Source organism: Mustela lutreola, chromosome 2, assembly GCF_030435805.1.
Source record: "Mustela lutreola isolate mMusLut2 chromosome 2, mMusLut2.pri, whole genome shotgun sequence".
Lineage (NCBI taxonomy): Eukaryota > Metazoa > Chordata > Mammalia > Carnivora > Mustelidae > Mustela > Mustela lutreola.
In genome coordinates, this window is record NC_081291.1 from 16,808,765 (window position 1) to 16,835,011 (window position 26,247).

At 44.2% G+C, this 26,247-nt stretch overlaps 2 protein-coding genes across 3 annotated transcripts in view; one reads left to right on the forward strand and one right to left on the reverse strand.

Moving 5' to 3' along the window:
• The first annotated feature begins 5,371 nt into the window (after positions 1-5,371).
• Positions 5,372-11,449, forward strand: RTP3 (receptor transporter protein 3). Its single transcript, XM_059160703.1, has 2 exons — positions 5,372-6,132; positions 9,505-11,449. Exons 1-2 carry the CDS (start codon positions 5,978-5,980, stop codon positions 10,754-10,756), a joined length of 1,407 nt encoding a protein of 468 aa, XP_059016686.1. The 5' UTR covers positions 5,372-5,977; the 3' UTR covers positions 10,757-11,449.
• A 2,115-nt stretch (positions 11,450-13,564) lies between these two features.
• The window catches only part of LRRC2 (leucine rich repeat containing 2), a 43,018-nt gene continuing 30,335 nt past the window's right edge, over positions 13,565-26,247 (reverse strand). For both annotated transcript variants that reach the window (XM_059160705.1, XM_059160704.1), the window contains exons 6-9: positions 24,273-24,418; positions 22,635-22,790; positions 18,859-18,995; positions 13,565-16,153 (exon numbers count right to left, since the gene is read on the reverse strand). In XM_059160705.1, coding sequence (XP_059016688.1) covers positions 16,104-16,153; positions 18,859-18,995; positions 22,635-22,790; positions 24,273-24,418 — 489 coding nt within the window. In that variant the 3' untranslated portion in view covers positions 13,565-16,103. The remainder of the gene's footprint in view (positions 16,154-18,858; positions 18,996-22,634; positions 22,791-24,272; positions 24,419-26,247) is intronic.

Genomic DNA, 26,247 nt, shown 5'->3' on the forward strand with positions numbered 1-26,247 from the left:
GGAGGGATTGGTTTGAACAGAAGGTCATTGGAGGAAAAGGAGAGTTGGAAGAGGTGGTAGCCTCTCATTGGCTGCAGGCAAGCACAGCTCGCTCTTTCTGAGGGATCAGGAAATATACCTTCTTCTATTCTTTCTTCGTGCAGGACTATGTAGGCTGTGAGAGTGGTCGTGCATGAGCGCTTTCCCTTCATGGCTTCTGGACTCAATTTTTTTTTTTTTTTTTTTTAAGTAAATGTGGGTCTCGAGCTCATGACCCTAAGATCAAGAGTCCCCCATCTACCAAACTGAGCCAGGTGCCCCTCCCCACCCCCACTACTAACTCAATTTTGAGTAAGATTTCCTTTATTCATTTTCACAATAGCAATATTCTATTTTTTGAACTTGGAGGTATTTACACAAATATTTGTTTTATAATTACTCACTACCCTGGTATATATGTCTTATTCTTCTGTCTGTATATTGCACAACAGATTTTTTTCCCCAAAAAATCCTAGAAACCAGGATAGATATGAATGGCATAAAATATTTTTCTTAAAATATGGTCTGAACAAGGGGTACCTTTTAGCAGTATTTAGGACAACAACAGTGACTGCAATTTCAAAAAAGATTTAGAATAGGATAAACGAAATATATCCGAGATTAAAGTGGACTGACTTCCCGGGACCAGTAACAGTGGACTGGGGAGTGTGGCGGTGACCTGTTGGCTCCTCTCCCACTTCGCTGGTTCCCTACCTAACCAAACACTGTAAAATGCCTTTCGCTCTCTCTGCGGTGTTTTATTCCTTTCCCAATCAGTCAAGAACATGGTTAAAATCCCCTTTATTTAGCCTTAATAGTTCTCATTTTCATTTTTAATAATTGTGAAAAAATTTTCGTTTGTTTGTTCTACTTTAAGACAATTTACTGGAACTGGAGATGCTCCTTTTGGGGTGAGACTGGAATTACTATCAAGGAGGGATCTAAATTCTGGGCGTCACTCACTTCAGCCTGTAACAAGTGGGACTGCCGGTCACCCATCGCTGCCTTCTCTTTTTCCCTTCGCCATGAAGCTAGAACTATATACTGGGGGGAGAGAGGACACAAGCCCAAACTTGAATAACTTGCACTATCACGCGGGAGGGTTTTGTTCCTTTACATAGCTCCTGGATCTAATCTCAACAGCGTGTACTTCAGATCAATGGAAGGGTCCTGCTACTCTTACTCCTCTAACTTGGTCCGAAATGAGGGACCTTGGCTTGGCAGCGGAGCAACACTCCCCGCGAGAAGCTACCACTTCCGCCTCTCTGCCCCTCGGCCCCGCCCAGCCCACGCCCTTGCACACTTCCGGCCCCGCCCAGCCGCGCCCAAACACACTTCCGGCCCGCCCCTAGTCGGCTCCCGTTCTCGCGAGACTTGTGGCATCCCGCCCACCTCCGAGGGCTGGCGGAGCTCTCTTCTGAGTGACAGTGAGGGACGCGAACCGCACCTGCCGTCCCCCACGAAAGCAGTCCCATTTAGCAGCCCAGAGCCAGCACCAGGAACCCCGATTTAAATTCGAGTTTCAGATGAGCATGAATCGACTCCTAGTATAAGATACTAACTGTACTGTAAAATTCTCTAATTATATTTATTATTCGTTGTTACTGAAATTGGAATTTAACTGGAATCGGATTTTAATGCAAATCCAAGTGAAACTATATCATGGGGCAACCCCACTTGGGATTGCCGAGGCCAGAAGCCAGCTACCCGGATACCTTGCGGCTCCGTACTCCACTTAGGGCGCCCTCTGAGCACCAGCCTTCCTATAACAACCCTTTGTGGATGCCTGGGGGGAGGTGCGGCAGGGCACCAATGTAAGACGGTTTACTAGCAATGTATATTTTTTTAAAAAAAATAACTATATTTAACCCTTTTTTCATCATTAGCAACAAATTTGTTTTTAAAAACAAATTTGGGGGACGCCTGGGTGGCTCAGTTGGTTAAGCAGCTGCCTTCGGCTCAGGTCATGATCCCAGCGTCCTGGAATCGAATCCCACATTGGGCTCCTTGCTCGGTGGGGAGCCTGCTTCTCCCTCTGCATCTGCCTGCCATTCTGTCTGCCTGTGCTTGCTCTCTCCCCCTCTCTCTCTGATAAATAAATAAAATCTTTAGAAAAAAAAAAAAAAAACAAATTTGGAACTCAAAAGATGCGGCACGAGAGGACAGAGTCTGCGCAGTGAGGATCACTGCCCACCCTGGGGGTGGGGGGGTCTCCATCCTCCTGGCCTCAAGCACCTCTGGGCACCGAGCCAGCTTGTACACCTTCCAATCCAGAAGTTAAGGGCCTCCACCTGAGCTGCCCCACGTGCTGCGCCCCGGAAGAGACTTCTAAATCTTTAGAGCCCGGCCCAGGCTTCTAAAGTCACAAGGTCTCACGCTGATTCTGGACTGTTCATTACATAAGCCCTGGGCCAGGCAATGAACGTGAACTCCGGGGTGAAGTTCCGTCAGTGAACAGATAGCCAGTAATGGAAACGTGTCATATAGAGGGCAAGTCACCTGCTGGGTTGAAATAAAGAATTCTCTGTTGAATAATAAAACCAATGGTTCAAACAGAATTTGCCCAAGTCCCAAGGGTGGTATAAGCTGTCCTTAGGAGTTGGTGATGAGGAGATTGATGGGGGTTTTATCAGTCTCTGAAGGAACTAAATGGGTTTATGGAGTTTTGGTCTGGTCTGCTTTGGTTTTTGCTCTTGCAGTCCCCACAAGGACAGTGCAAAATCAAAGAAAAATAGTGGAAGTCATTTTAATTAAACTTGACTTAGCAATTTCCTTGGGGAATAAGATCTCAGAGGTTCGAGTGTAGTCAAATTTGAAAGAGTCTTATTTTGACCTAAATGCTCTTAAAGCTAGGACTCTAGGTGATTTCCCTGCATCGTCCTTGACCCACTCAGCACAACCATTCCTTTCCTACCTCAAGGCCGAGACAACAGAGAGCTTGAGTGGACAGATCAGACAGCCGAGATCACAATGTAAAATCAGACCTCTCACTCTCGTACCCAAACTCTTCACTGGTTTCCCTTCACACTTGGAATAAAATCCTATAAGGCCCTGCAGCCCTCAGCTGCATCTCCAACCTCATGTACTCCTTTTCTGCTTACTAAATTCTGGCCACCCTGGTTTCCCTCTTCCTCCACGGACACACCAGGCCCACTTCCACCTCTGGGCTTTCACACAGGCTGTCCTCTCTGATCTGACTATTCCTCCCCCCATGTACATGCTTGGCCCAGTCCTTCACTTCAGACAGGTCTTGGTTCACATGTCATCTCACAGGGCAGCCTTCTATAACCGCCCACTTAGAGCCGCTGTCCCTACTGCCACCCTGCCGGTGCACCCATGCCATTCCTCCTTCCAGACCCTCGCCATGCTGTTTTCCTCCATAGCACTCATGGCTACCTGACATGACATTGAACATTTGCTTGTTTACTGGGTCATTGTCTTTCTCCCCATTGGAATAAAACACAAGCTCTGTGAGGGTAGCCTTTGTTTTATTGGCCACCATAACCCTAGTGTCTGGAACACAAAAACGGAGACTAATAGGGGGTCTGTCAGCACCTTGTGATGTCACACAGATGATTTCCTGTGGGACTGATGAAGAAACTGCAGAAACTTGACATCTCATTTCTTGGATCACCCTCCTCTTCCCAATCTCTACAGGATGGAGCATCACAGGACTGAGCCCAGGGACCTCTTCGTTCTCTAGATCAGCTTCATTCTCTAGACTAGGTCTTGCTGCTGGGAGAGACCCACGAGCACCTCAGGGGAAAGGGATGATAAGGGATTTCCAGAAGGAGCCAGACTGCTTTTGGCACAGGACTCGGAAAGCCCTGAGCTGAAGATGGAGCGGACTTGCTTTCCTAGAATCTATCCACCACTCCCCAGGGTCCAGGTAACGGGGTACATTAGAGAAAAAAGAAATTACACTCTGAAATGGCTGGATTTACAGTTCCCGGTGCATTCGATCAGTTGTAACCACCAGTGCAGAAGCCTGGCTGGGAAGAGAATGACACTCCGATCTCTGGGCCACAGACAAGACAGGGCTAACAGATGGCCTGCAGATTTGGAAGGGTCTTAGACTAGAGTTAACGGCACTAGTCATTAGCAACTTTCTGGAAAAAAACTGGATAATGGGTGAGGGCAGGGCTCAAAAGTGGTTTAGTTTCACCAAGCCAGCTCTCCCCATGGAAGAATGGGGAAGAAAGACAAACCACTGAGTAGACAAAGAAAAACGCAGCCCCCCAGCTCTTTTTTTTTGGGGGGGGGGGGGTGGTAAATCCCATAAAATTGCCAAGAACACTAAAATAACAAACACTGAACCGTGACTCCCCAGGGAAATGCAGACTTAGTTCCTGCCAGCCTCTAGCAACAACATTTTGGGCCGCTGAGCAATCCATGACCTTGCATCGTTTCTGTTTAAAGACACCTTATGTAGTAAGGAATGTTCGTGTATGAACTTGCAGGGAGCAACACTAGAACTCATGCCTGAATAGAGCTTACCAAGCGCACGCTCTCTCCAGAAGGTACATCCCACTCTCCTCACCATTAGGCACACTAGACCGAACACTAGGCTTTGGGGCCACTTGAAACAAAGAGATCACCAACAAAAACCACGAAAATCTGACAAACGTGGCACAAATAGGTCATGAAGAAGACACTTGTTTTCCGCACAGGAACTGAAACGAGAAGGCTTGTTTGTCTTGTCCAAGCTCCTCTGCGCCTGTCCCAAGTTTTCCGACGCGGCCCCTTCCCAGCGGCAGAGCCAGGGCCCAGCCAGTGTTCAGAAAGAGCGATAGCAAGTGTCCCTAACCCTGCTGGGAGGAGAACGGCCTCTGGGTTAGAGGCCTCTGGGAGCTATGCGATCCAGTTGTACAGAGACCAGCAGAAACAGGAAGCAGAGAGCCCAGAACAGGGACTTGGGGAGCAGTGCGGGCCCACCGTGGCCACGCCCTTCTCTGCATCTCTCCTTCCCAGGCTCAGGCACTGGGAGCCCAGTGGCTAAGGACTTCCAAGTGTTAAAACAGAAAGAGCTCCTGCAACCTCTCTCTGACGCTTCCAGTTGGCGAACGGAAGAAGAATTAGGCACAACCAAGTCAGCTGCAAGAGAGAGAGCAGGCCACAACCGTTGACAAGACCGAAGCCCCAAGCAACTCCTCAGTCTCACTTTTATTAGATAGAAACAATAACCCACAGAAGAGCCGAGGAAGGTCAAACATCAGTCACCTGTCTTGTGGACAAACAAGAAGGCGGGTAAAGTTTATAGTTAACCAAGCACATTCAAAGGACTCATCTAACTAACAACAGGCGCTTTGGGGAGGAGGAAGAAGCGACAACAATAAAGGGAAGCAGGCGGTGTTCCGTTCTGCCCTGAGCGGGCTGGGCGGTTCGCAGCTGCTCAGCTTCCAGGCAGCAGGCGGCATTCTGCCCTGAGCGAGCTGGGCATCCCCAGCTGCCCAACTTCATGGTCCTAGATCGTCCTTTCCCCCAAATACCTGTTGCCAGTATGTGTTTTTCTTAAGGCCGTATCTAAATGTGCTTGGTAACTAGTAAAATCCTCCGGGGGTTATAGTTGAAGTAATACATTGTTCTGAGGGGCAGTTGCATCTCTCCATCATTTCCAGAGGCTTCTGAGGTAAAGAATGTATTCCGGGTTACAGGCAAGTTATCTGCTGATCCAATCCAGAGTCCGGAGCTTTCCCTTGGTCATATTTTATTGGATGAAACCATGCATTCCGTGTCTTTGGAAATTCCCGGTGGAGGAGGCTAGCGCTCACTAGTCTGCTGAACTGAAAGCCAGATTCAACTGACCTTCGTCTTTGAGGCAAAGACCTGGTCCACTGGCCCAGGTCATGTACACAAAGGCGGGTCCCAGCCCTTTAAAGTAGGAAACCTCGTGTCCTGCTGCAGACGTGTCAGAGCCTCCCCGAGATCCTGAGGTACGCAGCTGTCCACACAGCGTACCATGAATCAGGACATGGAGCTATGGAAGCAAGTGTTCCAGGAATTAATCCAGGAAGTGAAGCCAAGGCACAAATGGACCCTGACAGAAGACAAAGACCTTCTTCCCAACAGCCTGGAGCCGGGGTGGTCACAGTACCAGCAGTGGGCCTTTGCCAGGTGAGTGGGGAATGGGATGGTACATATTCCAGAAAATTCTTATTTTTTCATTACTGTGTATCCTTGCTCCTTTTCTTGTTCTATCCCGTGCTTGCACATTGAAGACTACGGGAAATACGGTGCCGATCGATCATCCAGAAGTTTTAGCTTTATTTCAGCGAATCCCAAACAGCAGCAGGACTGGGCACCAGTGTTGGCTGCATCGGGGGGCAGGGAGGAGCTGCAGGACAGCTGGGTGGGCAAAGTTCCCTACCTGTGTTCTCGGTCTCCTGGGGACCTGGGGCTATGGAGCGCAGGAGGGAGAGGCCCTGCAGGCTGAGGAGGCCCTTCCAGGAGAAGGCAGAGGTTAGCGTAGCTGAGCAATATGCAGAAACCTTGCTCCCTCTTCTCTGGGCTGATGGATCCTTTTAAACCAAGACTCTTGGGGGCGCCTGGGTGGCTCAACCATTAGTTAGGCGTCTGCCTTCGCCTCAGGTCCAGATCCCAGAGTCCTGGGATCCAGCCCTGCATCAGGCTCCCTGCTCAGTGGGAACCTGCTTCTCCCTTGGCTTGTGCACTCTCTCTCTCTCTGTCTCTCTGAAATGAATAAATAAAATCCCAAAACAAACAAACAAATAAAAAAATAATCCAAGATGCTTGGAACTCATTCAAAGCCTTACCCTGTTTTCCCCAGGTGAGGAAGCAAGAGTTCCAAGAGTCAGGGGGTGGGGCTGCCCATGCAAAGAGGGTAGGAGCCTGAGACTTGGTGTCTGCCCATTGCCCTCCTCTCTGGGGAAGGGTCTGGGCAGAGGAAGCAGAGCTCTCCTCTCCTTGTGGCCCACGGCTTTCCCAGGCCAGGAGCTGGCACCAGGAACATCCAAGCAAAATCTCAGCCCCGCCCCTACCCCCCACCCTGCTTTTTGGGGAGAACCTTGAACTCTGAGCTGGCACATGAACAGGGCAGTACGACCCAGAGACGGAGGGTTGGGGACAGCAGCTCAGGAGAGCAGAGGCTCCCCTGTGCACAACCAACTCTGAATAACCCCAGCAATGTCATCTCTGTCATGGTGGTCAGAGCCTCTCTCCTCTTCCCTTCATTTCCTGGCCATGCTCGCCCTGTGAGGTGTGGCTGGAATCAAGCCACAAGAAGGAAATCTTGACTGGCTCGTCCTTCCCAGCTCCCTCCAATTCACTCTCCCATGATAGGTGAGGCTTGGCTGCTAGAGCAGAGAGACCTTGAAATATCAGTGTTTTTGACCCAACACACGGTCCCCAGGTTGTTGAGGCAGAGGAAGAGGAGTTGGAGGGTTTTCCAAGAGCTTCCGTGCCAGATTTGGAAGTAGCACATGTCATGGCCTGCATCCCATCAGGCAACCCAGTCATATTGCCCACCCTCACTGTGAGGGGATTGGGAAGCGAACGGGAGTGCGCGGATAATTTAGTGATCAGGAATTGTCCCTGCCATTCTGCGATCTCTGCCTCTCCCGTGATTCCTGTCCTCGGTGCAGCCGTGTCCTTGTGGGCCTTCTTCCCCCCTCTCTCCATCTATCCTTGAAAGACCCTAGAGGACCCGCACCCAAGGACACACTCACAGACCACTGGATGCAATAAGCAAGAGGATTTTATTCGGGCATGCTCGGACTCCCAGGGACACTTGACCATGAAATCCGCGAGGGATGGGTCAGTGTCTGAGAGCCCCGATCTGTTTCGGGAGTCCCTTAATATAGAATTTTACAGTCCATTACATCAGAGCCCTCACTTTTCTAGCCAGTAATATCAAAGCATTACAGGAAGGCCTACACATAGGTAGCCAATCCTTTAAAACCAACCATACATTCTGGCCAGTCACCGTTCAGGTAGTGTACAGTAGAGGGTACGTGTTGAATTGCACGTTTCTAACCTTTATCTGTATACGTGCTGAACCGCACGTCTCCAGCCTTGGTACGGGAGGCAACCCTTATCAATTTTACTTAGTAGTAGGGGAAATTCTTAACAGGGGAAGGGTATAACTTTATTTGATTACACAGCGAACGAGGGTTTAAGCAATTTTTCATTTCTTAGCAAAGCATTAGAAGCATTATTATACAGAAGCCAGAAACAGCTGGGTTAAACACAGATTTTTGCTATTCGTTATCCTGTTATGCTGCTTGCTGACTCCCTTATCTATGGTCAGCTGGCCACAGTTTCTTAGTTAGCATAAGCTGGTTATTAAAAGAATGTTAAAACTTATAGGCTATACTATAGTTCTGACCTGGGGTCCTTCATCCTGTATTTGTCCAAATATCTGAGCTCAGGAAATCGCCCTCTTTCCTGCATAGAAGGGAAGGTGTGAGGCCAGGTGCACACAGAATATGAGGTTTCCCAGGCTACCTTGAGCAATGAACTGGGTAGGAGGGGGAGCAAGAAGAGAGAGAGCGGGACACTGTGATCTCCCCATCATACTGACGGATTGGGCACCCCTGGGCAATAGGGCAAAGCAATGCTTTTCCTCCAGACAGTAGACCCTCCTTGATCTGTGGGTCTACAACTTACTGTCTTAGTCTGTTTGGGGAGGGAGGGGGCGTGTAATAAAACATAAAGTAAAGTAAATTAAAATAATATAAACACCAGACTAAACACAACAGACACAACAGAAATGTATTGCTCACTGTTCTAGAGGCTGGAAGTCCAAGATCAGGGTGCCATCTGGTCTGGTGAGAGTCCTCTTCCGGTTTGTGGACGGACTTCTGTATCCTCACATGCTGGCAGGAACTGGGGAGCTCTATGGGATCTGTGTGATATGGGCACTAATCACATCCACATGGGCTCTACCCTCATGACCTAATCACCTCCCAAAGGCCTTCTAACATCATCACCTTTGGGGCTTTGGGTTCCGACCTGTGAATTTGTGGGGAGACACCAACTTTCAGACAGTAGCACCTACCAGCACCCACTTGTGCCATCTGTGGATTTCAGTTCAGAGCTAGTGGGGGCTAGTTTAATAGCTACTGTTGCACCCATAGCCTCTGACCCACTTCAGTCCACATTTGAAGAAGCCTTGGTTTGGGTTCAGGAGCCCAGAGGTCTGGTCCTGCTTCTTACACCCACCAAGTCTCTGCACATGATGGGTTCCAGCATGCACCTCATCTCTAGCCCCATCATGTCAGATTTAGAAGGTCCCTTCCAGCACCAAGAGCTTGTGGTCTGCTATTCTCATGACAGACACCTGTGGATCCCAGGGCATGTTGGTGGCACAGTGGAGATAGGAATGAGGGGCTCGCTAACGTCTTCCCCACCAACCTCGACCCCAGTCGAGTCATGTCTCTGTTGTTGGGTGCCCCTTTGTCCCTCTGGCCCAGCCCACAGCTCGGCCATCCTGGGCCAAGCTGAGGGTCTTGTCTCCTGTCCTTACAGGTTCCAGTGCTCCTTGTGCTCTCGCAGCTGGGCCTCTTCTCAAGTTCAGGTTGTTTTCCACATGCACAAGACTAGGGGGAAACCCAGGGGCAACGTGAAGATGAGGGTCTTTGCCCAGAGATGTCAGAAGTGCCATCAGTCTCCATTTGAGGTTCCCGAGTTCACAAAAGAGAACATCTCCAGGATCCTGAACAACCTGGTATTCCGAATTCTGAAGAAATGCTACAGAGAAGGATTTAAGTCGATGGAGGAGATCCCTACCATTAGGGAAATCACTCTTGAAGGGCCGCATGACAGTAACAACTGTGAGGCATGTCTGCAGGGCTTCTGTGCCCAGAGTGGCTTCAGTGAGGCCGTGCAGTCACCAGTGTCCCCATCACTTCCTGCCATAAGCTCACCTGCTCTTGGGACCACCATTCCCATGCCCTTTCCCAGTAGAAGTGGCACCACAGTGGACACAGTGAAGGGGAACATCACCGTGGACAGAGTGAAGGGGAACATCACCGCCGACACAGTGAGGGGGAACATCACGGTGGACACAATGAAGAGGAACATCACCACAGATGCAGTGAGGGGGAATATCACTGCGGACACAGTGAAGAGGAACATCACCACAGACGCAGTGAGGGGGAATATCACTGCAGATGCAGTGAAGAGGAACATCGCCGCGGACACAGTGAAAAGGAACATCACCGCGGACACAGTGAGGGGGAACCTCACGGTGGACACAGTGAAGAAGAACATCACCACGGATGCAGTGAGGGGGAATATCACTGCAGATGCGGTGAAGAGGAACATCACCGCGGACACGGTGAGGGGGAACCTCACGGTGGACACAGTGAAGAGGGACATCACCACAGACGCAGTGAGGGGGAATATCACTGCAGATGCAGTGAAGAGGAACATCACCGCGGACACAGTGAGAGGGAACATCACCACCAACACAGAGAGGGGGAACTCCACAGTGGACATAGAGAAGTGGAACGCCATAGTAAACAAAGGGAAGGCTTTGCCCCAACCCTGGCACCCTGGGTCCAGGGAGGCTGCAATCCTCCCCACCCACTGGAGCCCAAGAGCAAACACCCAACACCATGTGGAGACGAGAATCCAAGTCAGTACCCATAGCGAGGTGTTCTATCCCCACACAGCCCCGAATCCCAGGCGCAAGAACTTGAATGTTTGCTGCTGTTTTTTCATTCTGATTATTGTCGTGGTGATTGTCGTAGAGAGCATTCAGTGGACCTCCAAATGATGCCAAGTTCAAAGTCATGTAGTATGATCTCACGGATAGGAAATATCCAGAAAAGGTAAATCCAGAGACAGAAAGTAGCGTGATGACTGCCAGGGGCTGTGCGGAAAGGGATTAATCTGTTATAGGGCTTTTGGGGGACAGAAGGTGTGTGGTGATGAAAATGTTTGGCATGAGACAGAGGGGGTCGTTGTACAATACAGTGAATGCAGTAAACACCATTGAATTGTTCATTTTAAATGGTTGATTTCGTGTGATTTTTTTTTTTAAGGGTTAATGTTAATTTCAATTCAATTCTATCTTGCCTAAGGGATGCTGAAATTCTGCTCATTCTCTGGAGAACTGAGACCGAAGCCTTTATGGCTCACAGAACCATTTGGAAATCTCATAAGACCTGTGGATCCTCTCTCCCCAGAGAAGCTTGCACAGACCCGGGGAGGTCAGCAGGTGGAGGCACTTGCAGTGTTTTCACTGGGCTGAAAGCCTAGGTCTCAAAACAGTGTTCTCCACAGCAGGGTCCACGCAGTTCAGGGCTGGGGCAGGACCCACATGGGGGAGACAGCCTTCAAACTCTGGTTCGTTTCTTTGGACTTTACTATTCTTTGTTGTATGGTTTATAACAAGCATTATTGTACTAGTAGAATGGTATTGTGACACAATGTGTAACTAAATAAACATACACCATCTGGAAAGTCATCCAACTGACTTTTCACTGACTTTTTCATTTTCAGAATTGAAACTTTATCCTCATTAAACTGCTTACATTTTCTCCCTCCCCCTTGTCCCTACTAATGCCCACTTTTCTTTCTCTATGAATAGGTCTACCCTGAGGACCTCATAGAGGTGGACTCATACAATATTTGTCTTCTTGTCACTAGTTTATATCACTTAGCATAATGTCCTCAAGTTTCATTCATGTTTTAGCATGTGACGGGATTTCCTTCCTTTTGAAGGCTGAATAACATTCCATGATATATATATATATCACATTTTGTCTACCCACCTGTAGACATCTGGGAGGCTTCTAGCTCTTGGCCATTGTGACTAGCAGTGCTAGGAACATGGGTGTCAAAAGCTCTTTGAGACCCTGCTTTCAAAATACTCAGACCTGGAATTGTTGATTCTACTTTAAATTTTCAGAGGAACTGCCATGCTATTTTCCATAGCAATTGCATCATCTTACATTCCCACCAACAGGGACAAGTGTTCCAATTTCTCCATATCCTCACCAATAATTATTTTCTGGGATTTATTTTTTTGTTTTTGTTTTTGTTTTTAATAATAGCTACACCTAAGGATGTAAGGTGATATCTCACTGTATCTTCGATTTAGATTTCTAGAAAATGCAATTTTCTATGATGCACGATACCTCTTTCGAGGCAATATCAAAAATAATATTTGTGCATTTCAGCATAGATGGAAGTATTAGGAACACAACAGAAATGTGTGGGTCAGTTCTTCACAAACTCACTATTCATTTTCAAATATTTGGGCACAGTCTACCTATTTAGCAAACTCCAGAAGCTTAACATGCAATAGTAGACAAGACAGTTACAAACACATGCCTAAGGAACAAGCATGTCCAGCACCCATACGGAGCTGGAAGCTGAGTGACCAGTGAGGTAGGGAGGAAATGCTGAGTGGTTAATATAAAAAGGGGTTCTTAGTGGAAGGCAAGTCATCAAATGTTAAAGATGGGATCAGCCTTAAAAATCGTCTTCTGGGGGCACCTGGGTGGCTCAGTGGTTTAAAGCCTCTGCCTTGGACTCAGGTCATGATCTCAGGGTCCAAGGGGATCCAGCCCCGCATCGGGCTCTCTGCTCAGCGGGGAGCCTGCTTCCTCCTCTCTCTCTGCCTGCCTCTCTACCTACTTGTGATGTCTGTCAAGTAAATAAATGAAATCTTAAAAAAAAAAAAAAATCGTCTTCTGCTACTCTATATTTTACAGGTGGGTAAAAGGCGAAGTGATTTTCCCAAGATTATGTGGTGCGTTAGTAAAAGAGCTGGCCTTGCTATCCTGGCTCCCTGAGTCCCAGGGCTGATAAGCTTCAAGAAGAGACTGGAATGTGCGTGCATGTATGCATGTTTACACAATACAGACGCGGCAGATAGAGGAAGATGCAAAACATCTGCCAATATCCCCAGAAAGACTCTGTAGTATTCAAAGATAGGCTGGGATGGTGGAATGATTTGGAGTGTATCAATAAGGAAAACAAACTAGAGAACAAAATTTAGATCATGAGGACATGAAGGTGTTCAACGATCTGTGAACTCACTGAAGACTAGTGCCAAGAACTTTAATTTTAGGAAAGAATTGGAAAGTTCTTTAAAATTCCAAGAAGTGTTATTACATGATCAAAAGTTACTCTGGTAACACATACTGCTACCGACAAGGAGGGTGGGAAAGGCTAGGCAACGTGCTGTCCCTAGGAATCAGGACTCGGGAAATGGGAATTATGTAAACCTACACCCGCCACAACACAGCATCTCTGAGCATGTTTCCTTCCCGTTCAGGAGTAGTGAGAGATTCAAGAGATGCATTGAGGCAGGAAGGAAGGGAGGCAAAGAAGCAAAGACAGGAACTGATTTCTGCAGCTTACTGTTAGCCATTATCATTAAGTTACTCTAAACTTGGGGCACCTGGGTGGCTCAGTGGGTTAAGCCTCTGCCTTCAGCTCCGGTCATGATCCCGGGATCCTGGGATCAAGCCCCGCATCTCTGCTCGGTGGGGAGCCTGCTTCCTCCTCTCTCTGCCTGCCTCTCTTCCTACTTGTGGTCTCTCTCTGTGTCAAATAAATAAATAAAATCTTAAAAAAAAAAAAAAAAAAGTTACTCTAAACTGGTGTTTGGCAAGCGCACTTCTTGGTCATTCTAGAAACCTCCAGTCAAGAAATGTGGTGTGGTTCTTACTGGTGATTAAAATGCACTAGTCGATGATTTCACCTAAGTGTCTCTGCCCCTCAATGTCAGACGTCTGAAAAATGGGTGTAATAATAAGCTTTTGGGAACAGAACCTTTTTCTCCTAGGAATGACATTTTATTCATATTGCTGTAATGCTCACACATATATCCCACTATGGAAATTCCTTTTCCAAATTATGAATCAGTCCCTATGTACCGTGTAAAATTTTCAAATATCTATGATATTGCCACTAGGATGCCTTATAATCTTGCTGCATTTTTACACATACGTGAATAAATTAAATAGTATCTCTACACACATTATATTCCAATAATATATTGGTATGGGATATTATATGACATGAAATAATGATGTATTGGTGCAATACCTTTTCCTTTGTTTAGGAAGGAAATGTAGCACCAATACAGAGTTTTTGCACAAAAGACTGGTTTTATTAAAATAAGTTTTACATAGGTCATGGACAACTTATGTGAAAGCCCCTATTTGTCCCTTTTTAAGATTCATTTTCCATTTGGCTAAATATAATGTATACATTGGCATGAAATGAAATTTCAAAATCACTTAAGTAATACAACTAATAAATTTCAATGCCATTTTTGAAGACTTGAAAGAATACAATTGTTGGAGGTTCAGCTGAAGTGATTTCTCATCTTCCTACTCTTTTCATCTCTTAACCTACTTCTCAGAGTTTGTTTATAACTTGAGGCAATCCTCTGCTGAAGCACTACCATATGGTTTTAGAATGCTCTGCTTGGTTTGCATCTGCTGAGGACAAAACACTGGGAATTATGATTAAATCTACCAAGACAAAATATGGAGGGTGTCAATAGTGGCCCCTTTGGGGCAGATTGTTGTTCAGATAAAAGAAAAAAAAACACCCTTCGTTTCTTCCCCCAAAACCCAACTGTCTGGACTTATGTGTCCAGTATGGCACCCCCCTGTGGCAATCCAAATTTAAATTTAATTAAAAATCCTTAATTAGGGGCACCTGGGTGGCTCAGAGGGTTAAAGCCTCTGCCTTCAGCTCAGGTCATGATCCTGGGGTCCTGAGATCGAGCCCCGCATCGGGCTCTCCACTCAGCAGGGAGCCTGCTTCCTCCTCTCTCTCTCTGCCTGCCTCTCTGCCTACTTGTGATCTCTCTCTGTCAAATAAATAAATAAAATCTAAAAAAAAATCCTTAATTAATTAAAAGTTCTTCAGTTATATCAGTCATTATCCAATTAGTCAAAAAGCATGTATGTCTGGTGGTCACTACATCTGGACAGTGCAGATACAGAACATTTCCATCACTGCAGAAAATTCTACTGGATGGCACTGAATTAGACCATGTGGGAGTCAATTCATATAGGAATAAACGTGAATATATGCACTTTTTCTTTCTTAATCACAGAAACTGTTCATTAAGACTTATCTTCTACTTACAATCCTGTTTCCTCTAGCCTAAAACAGTGGTATAAGAATAAATATTTGTACAATTTCTCTCCAAATCAGATGATATGATGTAGGAGTCCAAAGCCCTATCATGACTCCCATCTTTGCCAACAAAAAACAGTCTCATGAGCTCCCTGTGGGCTGCAGCATGATGGCCTGGGCAGAGCCTCCTGTGGCACCTGTCAGGAAGTTTTGCTAGGGCGTCCTCACTGGTACAGACTAGTCATCCCTGCTACCTTGCACAGCCACCTTGGAGGAGGGGTCCCTGAGGGTGCTGTCTCTGCTCCCTGTTCTAAGGTATGTCCTGAGACCCATGAAGTACCCACTCAGGATAAGAAGACCATCCATGTAGATCATGTAAGTCTTCCCAGGACCAGCCAGGACCACAACGCCTCTGTGAAAACCACCAGCGCACCATCTGAGTGTCCTGTGCCCAATACAAGAGCAGACAATCCAGCCCTTCTTTCTACCTTCAATGCCCAAATTATACTTAAAGTGTTTCCTAAGACCCTACACTTAGAAAATACAATTAAAACATATGAAAATAGCAATTTGTATTAATCCAAGGGAAGCTTTTCTCAATAAAAGAAATAATTCATTAAAACTCTTTCAAAATAAAATCTCATTTGGCTAGTCCCATATAAATACTCTTTTTACAACCCCTTTATCCCTGGATTCCTAAAAACAGTGCAATCAACTTCAGATTTTGGTCTCTAGGTTTTAATTTAAAAAAAATAACACATTTTCTAAAATATTAAAGGTGCATTATTTGGGAAAAAAAAGGTATATGTAAATGAACCTTTATATATAAACCCATTTATCAATTCTCCAGTCCACTGAGAGAAGTATTCACAAATGTGAAATCTGAAAATCATTTTTCCTAACTAGGACTGTGGTTTCTAGACTTTGTCCTTAAGCGCAAACCATTATTCGAGGACACCAAGATTTATAGCTCAGCAGCACAGGGAGATTCTGCAGTCTTCTGATGGATGGTATCAAAGCTGAAGGCTAAAAGATACTTTGGTGGTATAGCTGGGAACAGATTCTGTAACAAAAGAAACAAAGATACTCAACCATTCCCCATTTTACCACAAAGTGTAGCTACAAACCGTTGCTCATGCTAACCAACAAATTACTATCCTTCCCAGGTTAAAATATGGAGGTGAATGGATTTATCTATCACCATTAAGTCAGCTTTCACAAATGTTTAATCATGCTTTAGAAATATTTAGATCTGGGGCACCTGGGTTCATCAGATCATGGTCTCGGGGTCCAGGGATCAAGCCCTGAATCGGGCTCACTGCTCAGCAGGGAACCTGCTTCTCCCTCTAGCTCTACTGGTTCCCCTGCTTGTGCTATCCCACTCTCTCAATCAAGTAAATAAATAAAATCTTTTAAAAAGGGGGGGTGGGGTGGTGGCTGGGTGGCTCAGTGGGTTAAAGCCTCTGTCTTCAGCTCAGGTCATGATCCCGGGATCCGGGAATCGAGCCCAGCATCAGGCTCTCTGCTCGGTAGGGAGCCTGCTTCCCCGCCTCTCTCTCTCTGCCTGCCTCTCTGTCTACTTGTGATCTCTGTCTGTCAAATAAATAAAATCTTTAAAAAAAAAAGAAGAAGAAGAAGAAATATTTAGATAGAATTATTAACCCTCCTTCTTTTGCAATCTTTCCAACAAACTGACACAGCTACATCAGAATCTGAGAAACTGTATAACCCTAAAAATAATAAAAATTGACTAAAACAGAAATAGATGGCCAAGGACCTGAGATAGCAGGTAAGACCCCAGGTGGAAGGGGAAAAGGTTTATAAGCAAAGCTTGCACTATTCCTAAACTGAGCATGATCTTAGTAAGTACCCTTTTACTCAGTCTTGCTCTTCCCACTGCCCATTCTCCCTTCATAGTCAAATTTTGTCAAAGGATGGTCTATACTAGTGCCTCTCAAGGTGAGGCTCCCAGACCCAAGGCACCAACATCACCCAGGACCTTGTTAGAAATGCACATTCTTGGTCCTACCCCAGAGGTGTTGAGTCAAAATCTCTGAGGGTGGGGCCTGCAAGTGATTCTTAGGGTTGCTGATGCTTGAGGACCAGCAAAGGGTTTCACTTGCTCATCATTCTTATATCACATGAGTTTGGAGGTCAGCATAACTCACTAAAGCTACTTTTTTCCACTTAGCTATGGATTCTGGCTAAAACCAGCTGAGTACATTGAAAAGAAATAAAATAAAATTAAAATTAAAATTAAAAACCAGCTGAGTATTGGCAATATCATATGAACCAATATGAATATATGGAAGACAGAATTACAATTATTTAGAAATAAGTGAATGAATTCAAAAGCTATTATCACTAAAGTTAACCTTACAAAGCAAATTATTTTATCACTGACCAACAGATCCAAAGCTAACTACCTATTTTCTCTAATTCTTTCGTGTATTTTTTTAAATAATAACTCAAAAATGTAATTATGAATAAATCTATAAAATACAACAATAAAGGTTTTCACAAGAGGAAACTTGTGCAACCCAAAAATAAATTTTGACAAAATCAATGTTTCTGCTATTTGTTTCATGTTTCATATAAATTTCTCATTTATTTCACACTATTTCAGCTTTCAAGATTGGGGATAGCCAAATGGAATAGAGGTAACTGCAGAGAGATTTAATAATTTAGTTTAAAAAAAATTTTTTAATTTGCCAAATAAATGGTATTTTTCATTCCTCTCATGAAACCCCTGAATATCTGAATGTGACCGATCATACTTAGTCTATGAATGGGCAGCCATACCAAGGAAGGAGGTGGTGATTAGAAGAACAAAGGGTGACTTATGCCTTCTTCCTGTGTTTGTGTACTTGCAGCTGAAGGAAGGGCTTCTACCTTCTAGAACGCTTAGGAAACAGCCCCTGGGGAAATCTCTTCCCACCCTTTCCTGAGTCCTGTGACCTCCTGTGCTCCTCTGTATTATCACCACCCTGTGGAAAACCAAAGCTAAAGGGATCTAGGTACTTAGTCTGCCACCGTTTTTTCCTTCGGTGATTTTTCATACAATTGGACCTTGATTTATGTAAGAAACACCTTTTTCTAAAGTTGCATTTAAATGGATCTTGAAATGGAATCTTATTTTCCCATTAACGGAGATACTCTTTTGTCAATGCCATTTTGTTAAAAACTCATGTATAGTCAGTAAGGCAACGTCTCAAGTGTATGTTTCCAGGCCTCTCTGTCAAATAGTGGATGATGTATCAAGTATTCAAGTACACTAGAAAAAATTTGATATTTAAAGAAAAAATTATGTGTGTGTGTATATACATATATAATATAATTTACATATAATATGTAATTACATAAATGTATATAAATATTATAAATTATATAAATATATAATTTCTATAAATATATATGGTACGTGGAAAAATAACCAATTAGCCAACTAGCTTTTTAGCATTATGGGTTCATGTTGCTTGAGTACATGGAACTCCATATATTCATTTAAATGAATTTTATTTTTTTTAAGATCTTATGTATGTATGTATGTATGTATGTATGTATGTATTTGAGAGAGAGTGAGCCGGGAGAAGGGCAGAGAGAGAGAGAGAAGCAGACTCTGCACTGAGCACGGAGCCCAATTGCAGGGCTTGATATCAGAACCCCAAGGTCATGACCCCAAGATCTGAACAGAAATCAAAAGTTGGATGCTTAACCGACTGAGCCACCCAGACACCCCTAAAATAATTTTAAATATGATTAGCATACCTCTTTCTTTAACATCTTCAAGATAGGCTTTCAAAAATTCTTTATCAAAGCATTGACGATCTCGTTCACTTTCCATCACTTCAACGCCATCTTGACACTGGGTATTATCAAGAGGATTGTCCATAAGGCTTACAAATCTATTCAAGAAAATACAGACAATATCACATTTTCACCTGTACATGTTTCACCACAGAATTCCTCTTAGAAAAAGTCAACCTCTTACTTATCCTTGAAGGTCACAGAGGACCACTTAATGTTGACGCCACCAGTGGAACTGCCCCATGGAATAATCCAACAAGATTATGGAATCAGTCCTGCTCAGAGGCCTGCTGGAGGACTGAGAGTTACTTAGCCACAGACGGAGGACAGTGGTCCCGTCAGAGGCCTTGAGGTGGACATTAACACTTGCTCTCTGTCAGAACGTTCACACTAGATAGTGTCCTACTATGGCTGGTGTTAATCCCAGTGAATGGTATCAGACTCTAAGAAGAGGTGGGGTTAAATTATAAAGAACTCGGATGGTCAGTATCCTTTCAACTGAAAAGATGGATACTCCAACCCAAAAAGAAGCCCAAGGAGAGAAACTAAAATGACAGTTGATCACCTGTCCTCACAGTTTTGAAAGATGTTTTGCTGTGAAAGGCAGTGTAATTATTTCAATTCAAACTTGGAAATCCCTTGAACAGTCTCCAGATGCAAGTGTGGGCCCTGCTGGCTTGGGTGGTATCATTCTCATTGGTTTGCAGAAGCTCCAGACATGTGGAAGATAAAGCCCATCTGTTCTATTTTTAGCACATATATTTCCCAGTTCATTTTCCTTGTAATTTTATTTAATGTCTAAATGCAGAGAAAGCAAAAAAGTTCTAATGTCTTTGTGGATCGAACCATACAACTTTTCCTTTGCAAGCTCTTTTTTTTTTTTTTTAAGATTTTATTTATTTATTTGAGAAAGAGAGAGACAGAGAAAGAGCATGAGTGAGCAGGGGAGAGAGAGAGGGAGCCCCATGCAGGACTGAATCTCAGGACCTTGAGATTATGACCTGAGCCGAAGGCGGCAGCTTAATCAACTCAGCCACCCACGTGCCCCCTTTACAAGTTCTTTCATTGAGTTAATTTTTGTCATCCGTCCCTATCCAAAAAAAAAAAGCCTATATTTTATCATTCTTTAATGTTTTATCAGAATAATCACTCTAAGTATTTTAAAATTTGCAAGGATACTGTTTTATTTAAAACCACAGTCTCTCACTCACCCTCTGTCTCAGATCCCCCAGAAGCAATCTCTTTCATGGGTCAATCACTATTTTTACTTATCCTACGGGGAATTCTCTTTTACGCAGGACTAATACTTCACTGTTGTTTAATCAAGCAGAGGTATTCCTTTCCTTCTCTTCCGTTCCCCAACCCTATCACCTCCCAATTTTTATGATCTATATTTTCACTTTTTCAACATCCCATTATGAAGATTTTCCAACATTTAGGAAAGTAAAAAAAAAAAAAAAAAAAAAGCTACAGTGAACACCCCTGTCCCCACCAACTAGGTTCCATATTTAAGATTTTACTGCAGCTGTTTTAGGACACAACCATCCATTTATCCACCTCTCGATCTACTCATCAAGCCATCTTATTCTCTGACGCATTCAAAGCACTCACAGACATCACGTACTTTCACTTTCATACTGTTAACACCAACACCATCTGCATTCTGTTCTGAAACCATATTTAACATTTCTATCTTGCCTGCAGGTTGATTACAAAATTGAAAAATTCGTGTCTTTGTGACAATTATCTGGAAAGAGTCAGTGATGCCTTCACGTTTGAGGCTGAGACCCCAGCATGTTGGCTGGGCACCCACACATGCAAACTCTTTGCCCTAGCGCCAGCCACCATGGGTGAACATGGGGACAAGCAGTTGCCACTCCCCTGGGAAGTCTCCGGACACGAAACTCTGGAGTTTTTCCCCCAGGGCCACCCTAGAGGACACCTCAGTCTTTTTGGTCAGATGCTGAGTGGTCTGTGCAGTGGAACTGAGGAGGAGATTAGAAGGCGGGGGATCGTCTGTGTACATGAAATTGTCCTTTTGTTTTTTAGTATCCTGCCTCGATCTGCCCCAGCCTGGACCTGGAATTTCTGACCACACGCTTCTTCAGAGTTCTCCAGGGCCAATGGGCTTAATTTCTTGATTTGGTCTCTGAACCTGCTCCATTCTATTTTTATCAGTCACCACTGTTCCGTCTGCTGTATGTCTCCCAAAGTGTGTGGTATCTCTCAATTTGTGAAGGCATTCCCTTGCTTTCTCCATCATGGGGGCTTATAGGTTTTATTTTATTCCTCATCTCAATAGGATCTCAAGAGGGATAAGTGTAGATTGACACATGGTCAATCTACCATCATTAACATGGCATTTCTTGTTCTTTTTATATCTAATCTCTGGGTTATTCTAGATGTCTCCCTATATGACACACAGCAAAAATATGGCTATAGGCCATAAGCTTTCTGATGTTGTCAAGGGAAGAACGGGCTTTGTCTTTCCCTAATTATCCAACTTCCTTAAAGGTGTATTAAGTCAATCAGATCTTCCCCACTGGTTTATGAAAATCCCTGTATCACAGATTAGGATCACTTTCAGTACGACCCGCTTTGTTCTAATAATTCATCTAAAAATCATTGCCTAGCACCACCTCATTTTGAGTCTTATACATTTAAACATATTGTCATTCTCCGTAAGGCAAACTCTGTCCTGTTACTCTTGTTTTCCAAAATTATCGTGGCTGTTCTTAACTTTTTGCCTTTCAGATATACTTTCCAATCAGTTGTTCAAGCTCCAAAAAAAGAAGTCCCGCTGGAGTTATGGTTGGAATCACATTACACTGATGTATAATTTTTGGAAGAAATCACATCTTTTAATGCCTTTTCATCCAGAAAAGACAAAGTATGTCTTTCCAAATACTCAACACCTCTTTGACCTCCTTGCATCCCAAAGACATTCCTAGGACAGCCAAGAGCAGCGGGAGACCCATTCCAGTGGAAGGAATATGGTGGGCCAGTGGGGAGAAGATGTCATATCCCTGTTCATCTTGTGCTTACACAGGAATGAATTTAGTCTCTCTCTTTGCAATAGTTCACTTCTCTATTTTTGTCTGCTATGCATCTTGCTGCCAGGATCAGAAGATGAGGAAGAGTTATGATGAGGTGAGCACTTATCACTGAAAGAACGGGACATTTCTGGGAAATCACCCCTGGAGTCATGGTTTTAGCAAACACCTAATGTTTAAGGCAGGTGAGTCCCTGGACACAGGACGGAGGGGGCTCTCACTGGAGCAGCAGCATGTCAAGGTGGCCTGGAGTCAGCTTCAGGGGAGGGAGGGTGCTATGGCTTTTCAAGTTCCCTTCCAAGGTAAGAAAGACTATTCAATGTCTCAGGCCAGATGAGAAGCTGTATCACATTTGCTGGGATGGTTTTTCTTAGTTTGGGGTGGTTTACAGGTTCCTTTAAGGAAACCAAAAAAGGGTAAGACAACCAGGGAGCCCTGGGCATGTGTTTTTTCACACTTCAAACAGCAGTAGCATTTGTCCAGAAATCCTCTGAGATCTACTTCCTCATGCCATTGGCCAACAACTTCAAAATCCTGTACAAAGGCCTCGGAACGTCTGTGAACCAGGATCAGGTCATCTGAGTGCAAGAACCATCCTATCTGGTTCCTAAGACAGGTGAGCGCCCAGGCTGCAGGTCCTCCTTACCTTGTGTGTGAAAGTCTCTATGGGGGAATCTTACTCACTTTAAAGGTGTGGATGAGTCACACAGGGCAGTCGGGAACTCCACCAAATGGTCCCCACTGACGACTAGCAAGGTGAGCTTCTTTAGGTTAAGCAAGGCATAAGGAAGATAGGTCAGCTTGTTCTTATACAAGAGAAAAGTCTGCAGTTCTTCTAGCCTAAGAAAAAGTAAAAGGGATAAGGGAATTAGATAAGGATTAACCTCATAGTGGAAAAAAAAAGCAAAGTAAATGGCAAATAAATTCTGGTACGAAATCCCTACATAGTTTATTTTATATATGTGACCCTTACGAGGATAAGCGGACTTTAGAATTAGGACCTGACCCTCAGTACATCTCTCCAAGTGTCTGACCTGACCCTCTCCAAGGGGTCAGGAAAGGATGGGAAAGGAACTATACTGGAACTGGGGCCAAGAATGAACAGATCTGGGCCACATATTTCCTGGTATATATCTTGAAAGGCCAATATTCCTCCCCTATCATATCTTCTAAATTTAAAATGGAAAGAAATCTGTCAAGTGAAAAGGAAATGAGCAAAATGTGCTCTGGATTTGTTTTATTTGTTTTCCATTTTATTCTAACTCGGCGACTCCCCCCCTGCCCCCAGCTCCGACCCAGTTTTCTCCTTGCATGCATTTCCAAAATCTTGACTGAGCCTACAAATATTTCACAGAGTTTGACTCGTGTTTCAGACTAAAACGATTCCCACTTAGTCTCCCAAAACTGGAAAGCACGGATATACATCACACGTACCAGGAGTAGAAAAAGGTCATGTAAGTGACCTTGGGAACTAAGTCAGTTTGGCTTCTGGGTCATGACAACTTACTTATTATGCACTATCTTTATAAAGGAGATTCTGGATCCCAAAAGGTCAGATATTTTGTTTCATTCACTATTTTAAACTCTGGGCCTGCCATACAGGTGCCTAGTATCATTGGTGGAATGAATGAATGAATGAAATGAGTGAATGAATGGATCTTACATGCTCAGTGTAATTTTTTTTTCTTTAAGTAAGCTCTATGCTCATCGTGGGGCTTGAACTCACCACCCCACAATCAGGAGTCTCATGCCCTATTGACTGAGCCAGCCAGAGAGCCCAGTCCAATTATTTTTTAAGCACAAAATACAAGGATATGATTGGAAAAACTTTACCAATCATATCAATTTGCTTGAAAGATCATGTGTGATAAATCAATAAATGAAACCAATAAAAATTACCGTCACTGGCATTCTAAACAGAGTTTAGAAATGTTCCTCTTCCGTATGTAACATATATATAAAGACATAGAGTGATACGTTTCTATTCCATATATAATAAAGATACTTTGCTATGTCTACGGGGTAAAGTTAATGATGTCATTCTGTTGAGGACTCAAGGAAATTAAAAGACAACGGAGACAACCAAGACAACAGAGATGTGTTCAAATGCACATACATACGCACGCACACTTACGAGGCTGGAAACTAGAAACTGTCTCATTATCTAAAGAACGAAACTCATTTCCCAGAAACAATAAACTCTTGGAAAATACACTGATTTCAAAGACCATTCTTGTGTTATGCCTGTTTAAAACGTTAAAACGGCGGTTAAGGCATTAGTAACTAATTCATACACCTCACCTTCAGAATGCAAGTAGCTACCTGTCTATATCTTGGGGCAGGTCATTCAGGATATTGTTGCTGATATCCAACCACTGCAAATTACACATCCTCAGGACACAGATCGGGACACTGGCAAACTTGTTTGCTGAGATATCTACAAATGTAACTTGCTTCAAGTTACTTAACTAGAAAGGAATAACAACACATTGTAATTACTTTTGTAAGTGCAGGTATGTTCAACTAATAATTTCCAGGTGATATTTCTTCCCAAAGGCCCTTCTAAGAATATACACAACACAGATCAGGAGAATATACATTTTGGAGCACTGACGACGCGCTCCATGACGGGCAGCACACCGGGGCTGCCTACCAGGAGTTCACACTTCAAAAATAAGCAATGCCATCTAATGTAGCAAGAACTAACGTGAAGAAGTTTTCAACTGGGTGCGTTCAGCGGCACAGACATAAGGGGCTAATGACCCAATGTCACAGTAGGGTAAGGGAAAAGGTCAAGAAAGATCTCACGGAGAATGGAGTTTTTGCAAGCGTCCTGAGGTTTCCCCCAAAAGGGAAGATAGAGAAGGGAACTCCAGGTAGGGAGCAGCAAGCATGTGCAAAGTCACAGAAAACAAAAAGCACAAGCCTTAAAAAATAGAATGACTTCAAGACGGCCACAAGGAGTTTTGGCAGATTTTTTTTTTTTTAAGATTTTATTTATTTATTTGACAGAGAGCGATACGGCGAGAGAGGGAACCCAAGCAGGGGGAGTGGGAGAGGGAGAAGCAGGCTTCCCGCTAAGCAGGGAGCCCCGTGTGGGGCTCAATCCTAGGAGCCTGGGCTCTGGACCTAAGCCAAAGGTAGACGCCCAACAGACTGAGCCACCCAGGCACCCTAGAGTTTTGGCAAATCTTAAAAAGACTCACATTTGAACTCATGCAGGGATAGAGCAAGCAATCAGAAATCTCTACTCTTTTTTAAGTCTCTTCTCCATAATTTGTGTTTTAATATGGTAACTGGATACATTGGGACATACATTTTTTTTATTTCAAATGCAAATCTATGAATATTGAATGAAGTAGGAAATGGGTCTCATGTTTGGATTTGTTTTTGTAAGTTGGGTCATGGCCATGACCTATATAGAAGGAGCTACCTTTTACTGACTTATTTTCAGAGTCCACTGATAACACCCGGGCTGCCCTTCAGAACACATTTTCAAAACTGTTATGCAATATGCAATATGGAGCCAGTTGAACCAACAGAAGGAATGAATGAAATCTACAAAAGAAGAAGCAGTAGGCTTATACCTCTCTTTATCTTGATAGAATACCTAATTCCCTATTGCTACATTTGCTTTAGTGACTCACAGGTCAAACACATTCTAGCTTTGCTCTTGTTTTGAATTTCTAAAAATGAATGTGAAGACAGTAATGGGACAGTAAATAAGCATCAGAAAAGATGTCTGGGGTGCCCATAATTCAGTCTAAAGTCTCTGACCGTGTTGCCAGTGTTCTCAGATCAGCAGAAAAATCAAGACTGAATTAACATCAGTCTCTTGTCTTCCTCCTTTTTACAATAAATGTAGAAGGTACATTTTTTTAGACTGTAAAAAAAAGTAAGTTCTTTCCCTTTTTTTTTTTTTTTTTTTTAGATTTATTTATTTGACACAGAGAGAGACAACACACAAGCAGGCAGAGCAGCAGACAAAGGGAGAGGGAGAAACAGGCTCCTTGCTGAGCAGAGAGCCCAAAGTGAGACTCGATCCCAGGGTTCAGGGATCATGACGTGAGCCGGAGGCAGATGCTTAACTGACTGAGCCACCCAGGTGCCCCAAGTTCTTTCCTTTAAATATCCTCAATAAGTTAAGACTTCTGTGATTAGAATAAGGAAAATCACAGTGGCATCAAACTAGCAAGAAGACAAATGCCTGATTTCCCAGGCATTTGTAATTCCCCACTAGCTACTTTCATCAAGGGCAAAACAAAACACTCATAAATTCTTTGGAAAGGTAGTTACA

Bases quoted from the DNA above. Each gene is read 5' to 3' on its own strand.
- RTP3 (XM_059160703.1), top strand. From the start codon at position 5,978: ATGAATCAGGACATGGAGCTATGGAAGCAAGTGTTCCAGGAATTAATC. The intron at 6,133-9,504 runs GTGAGTGGGGAA...CTGTCCTTACAG, and splicing joins CAGCAGTGGGCCTTTGCCAG to GTTCCAGTGCTCCTTGTGCT.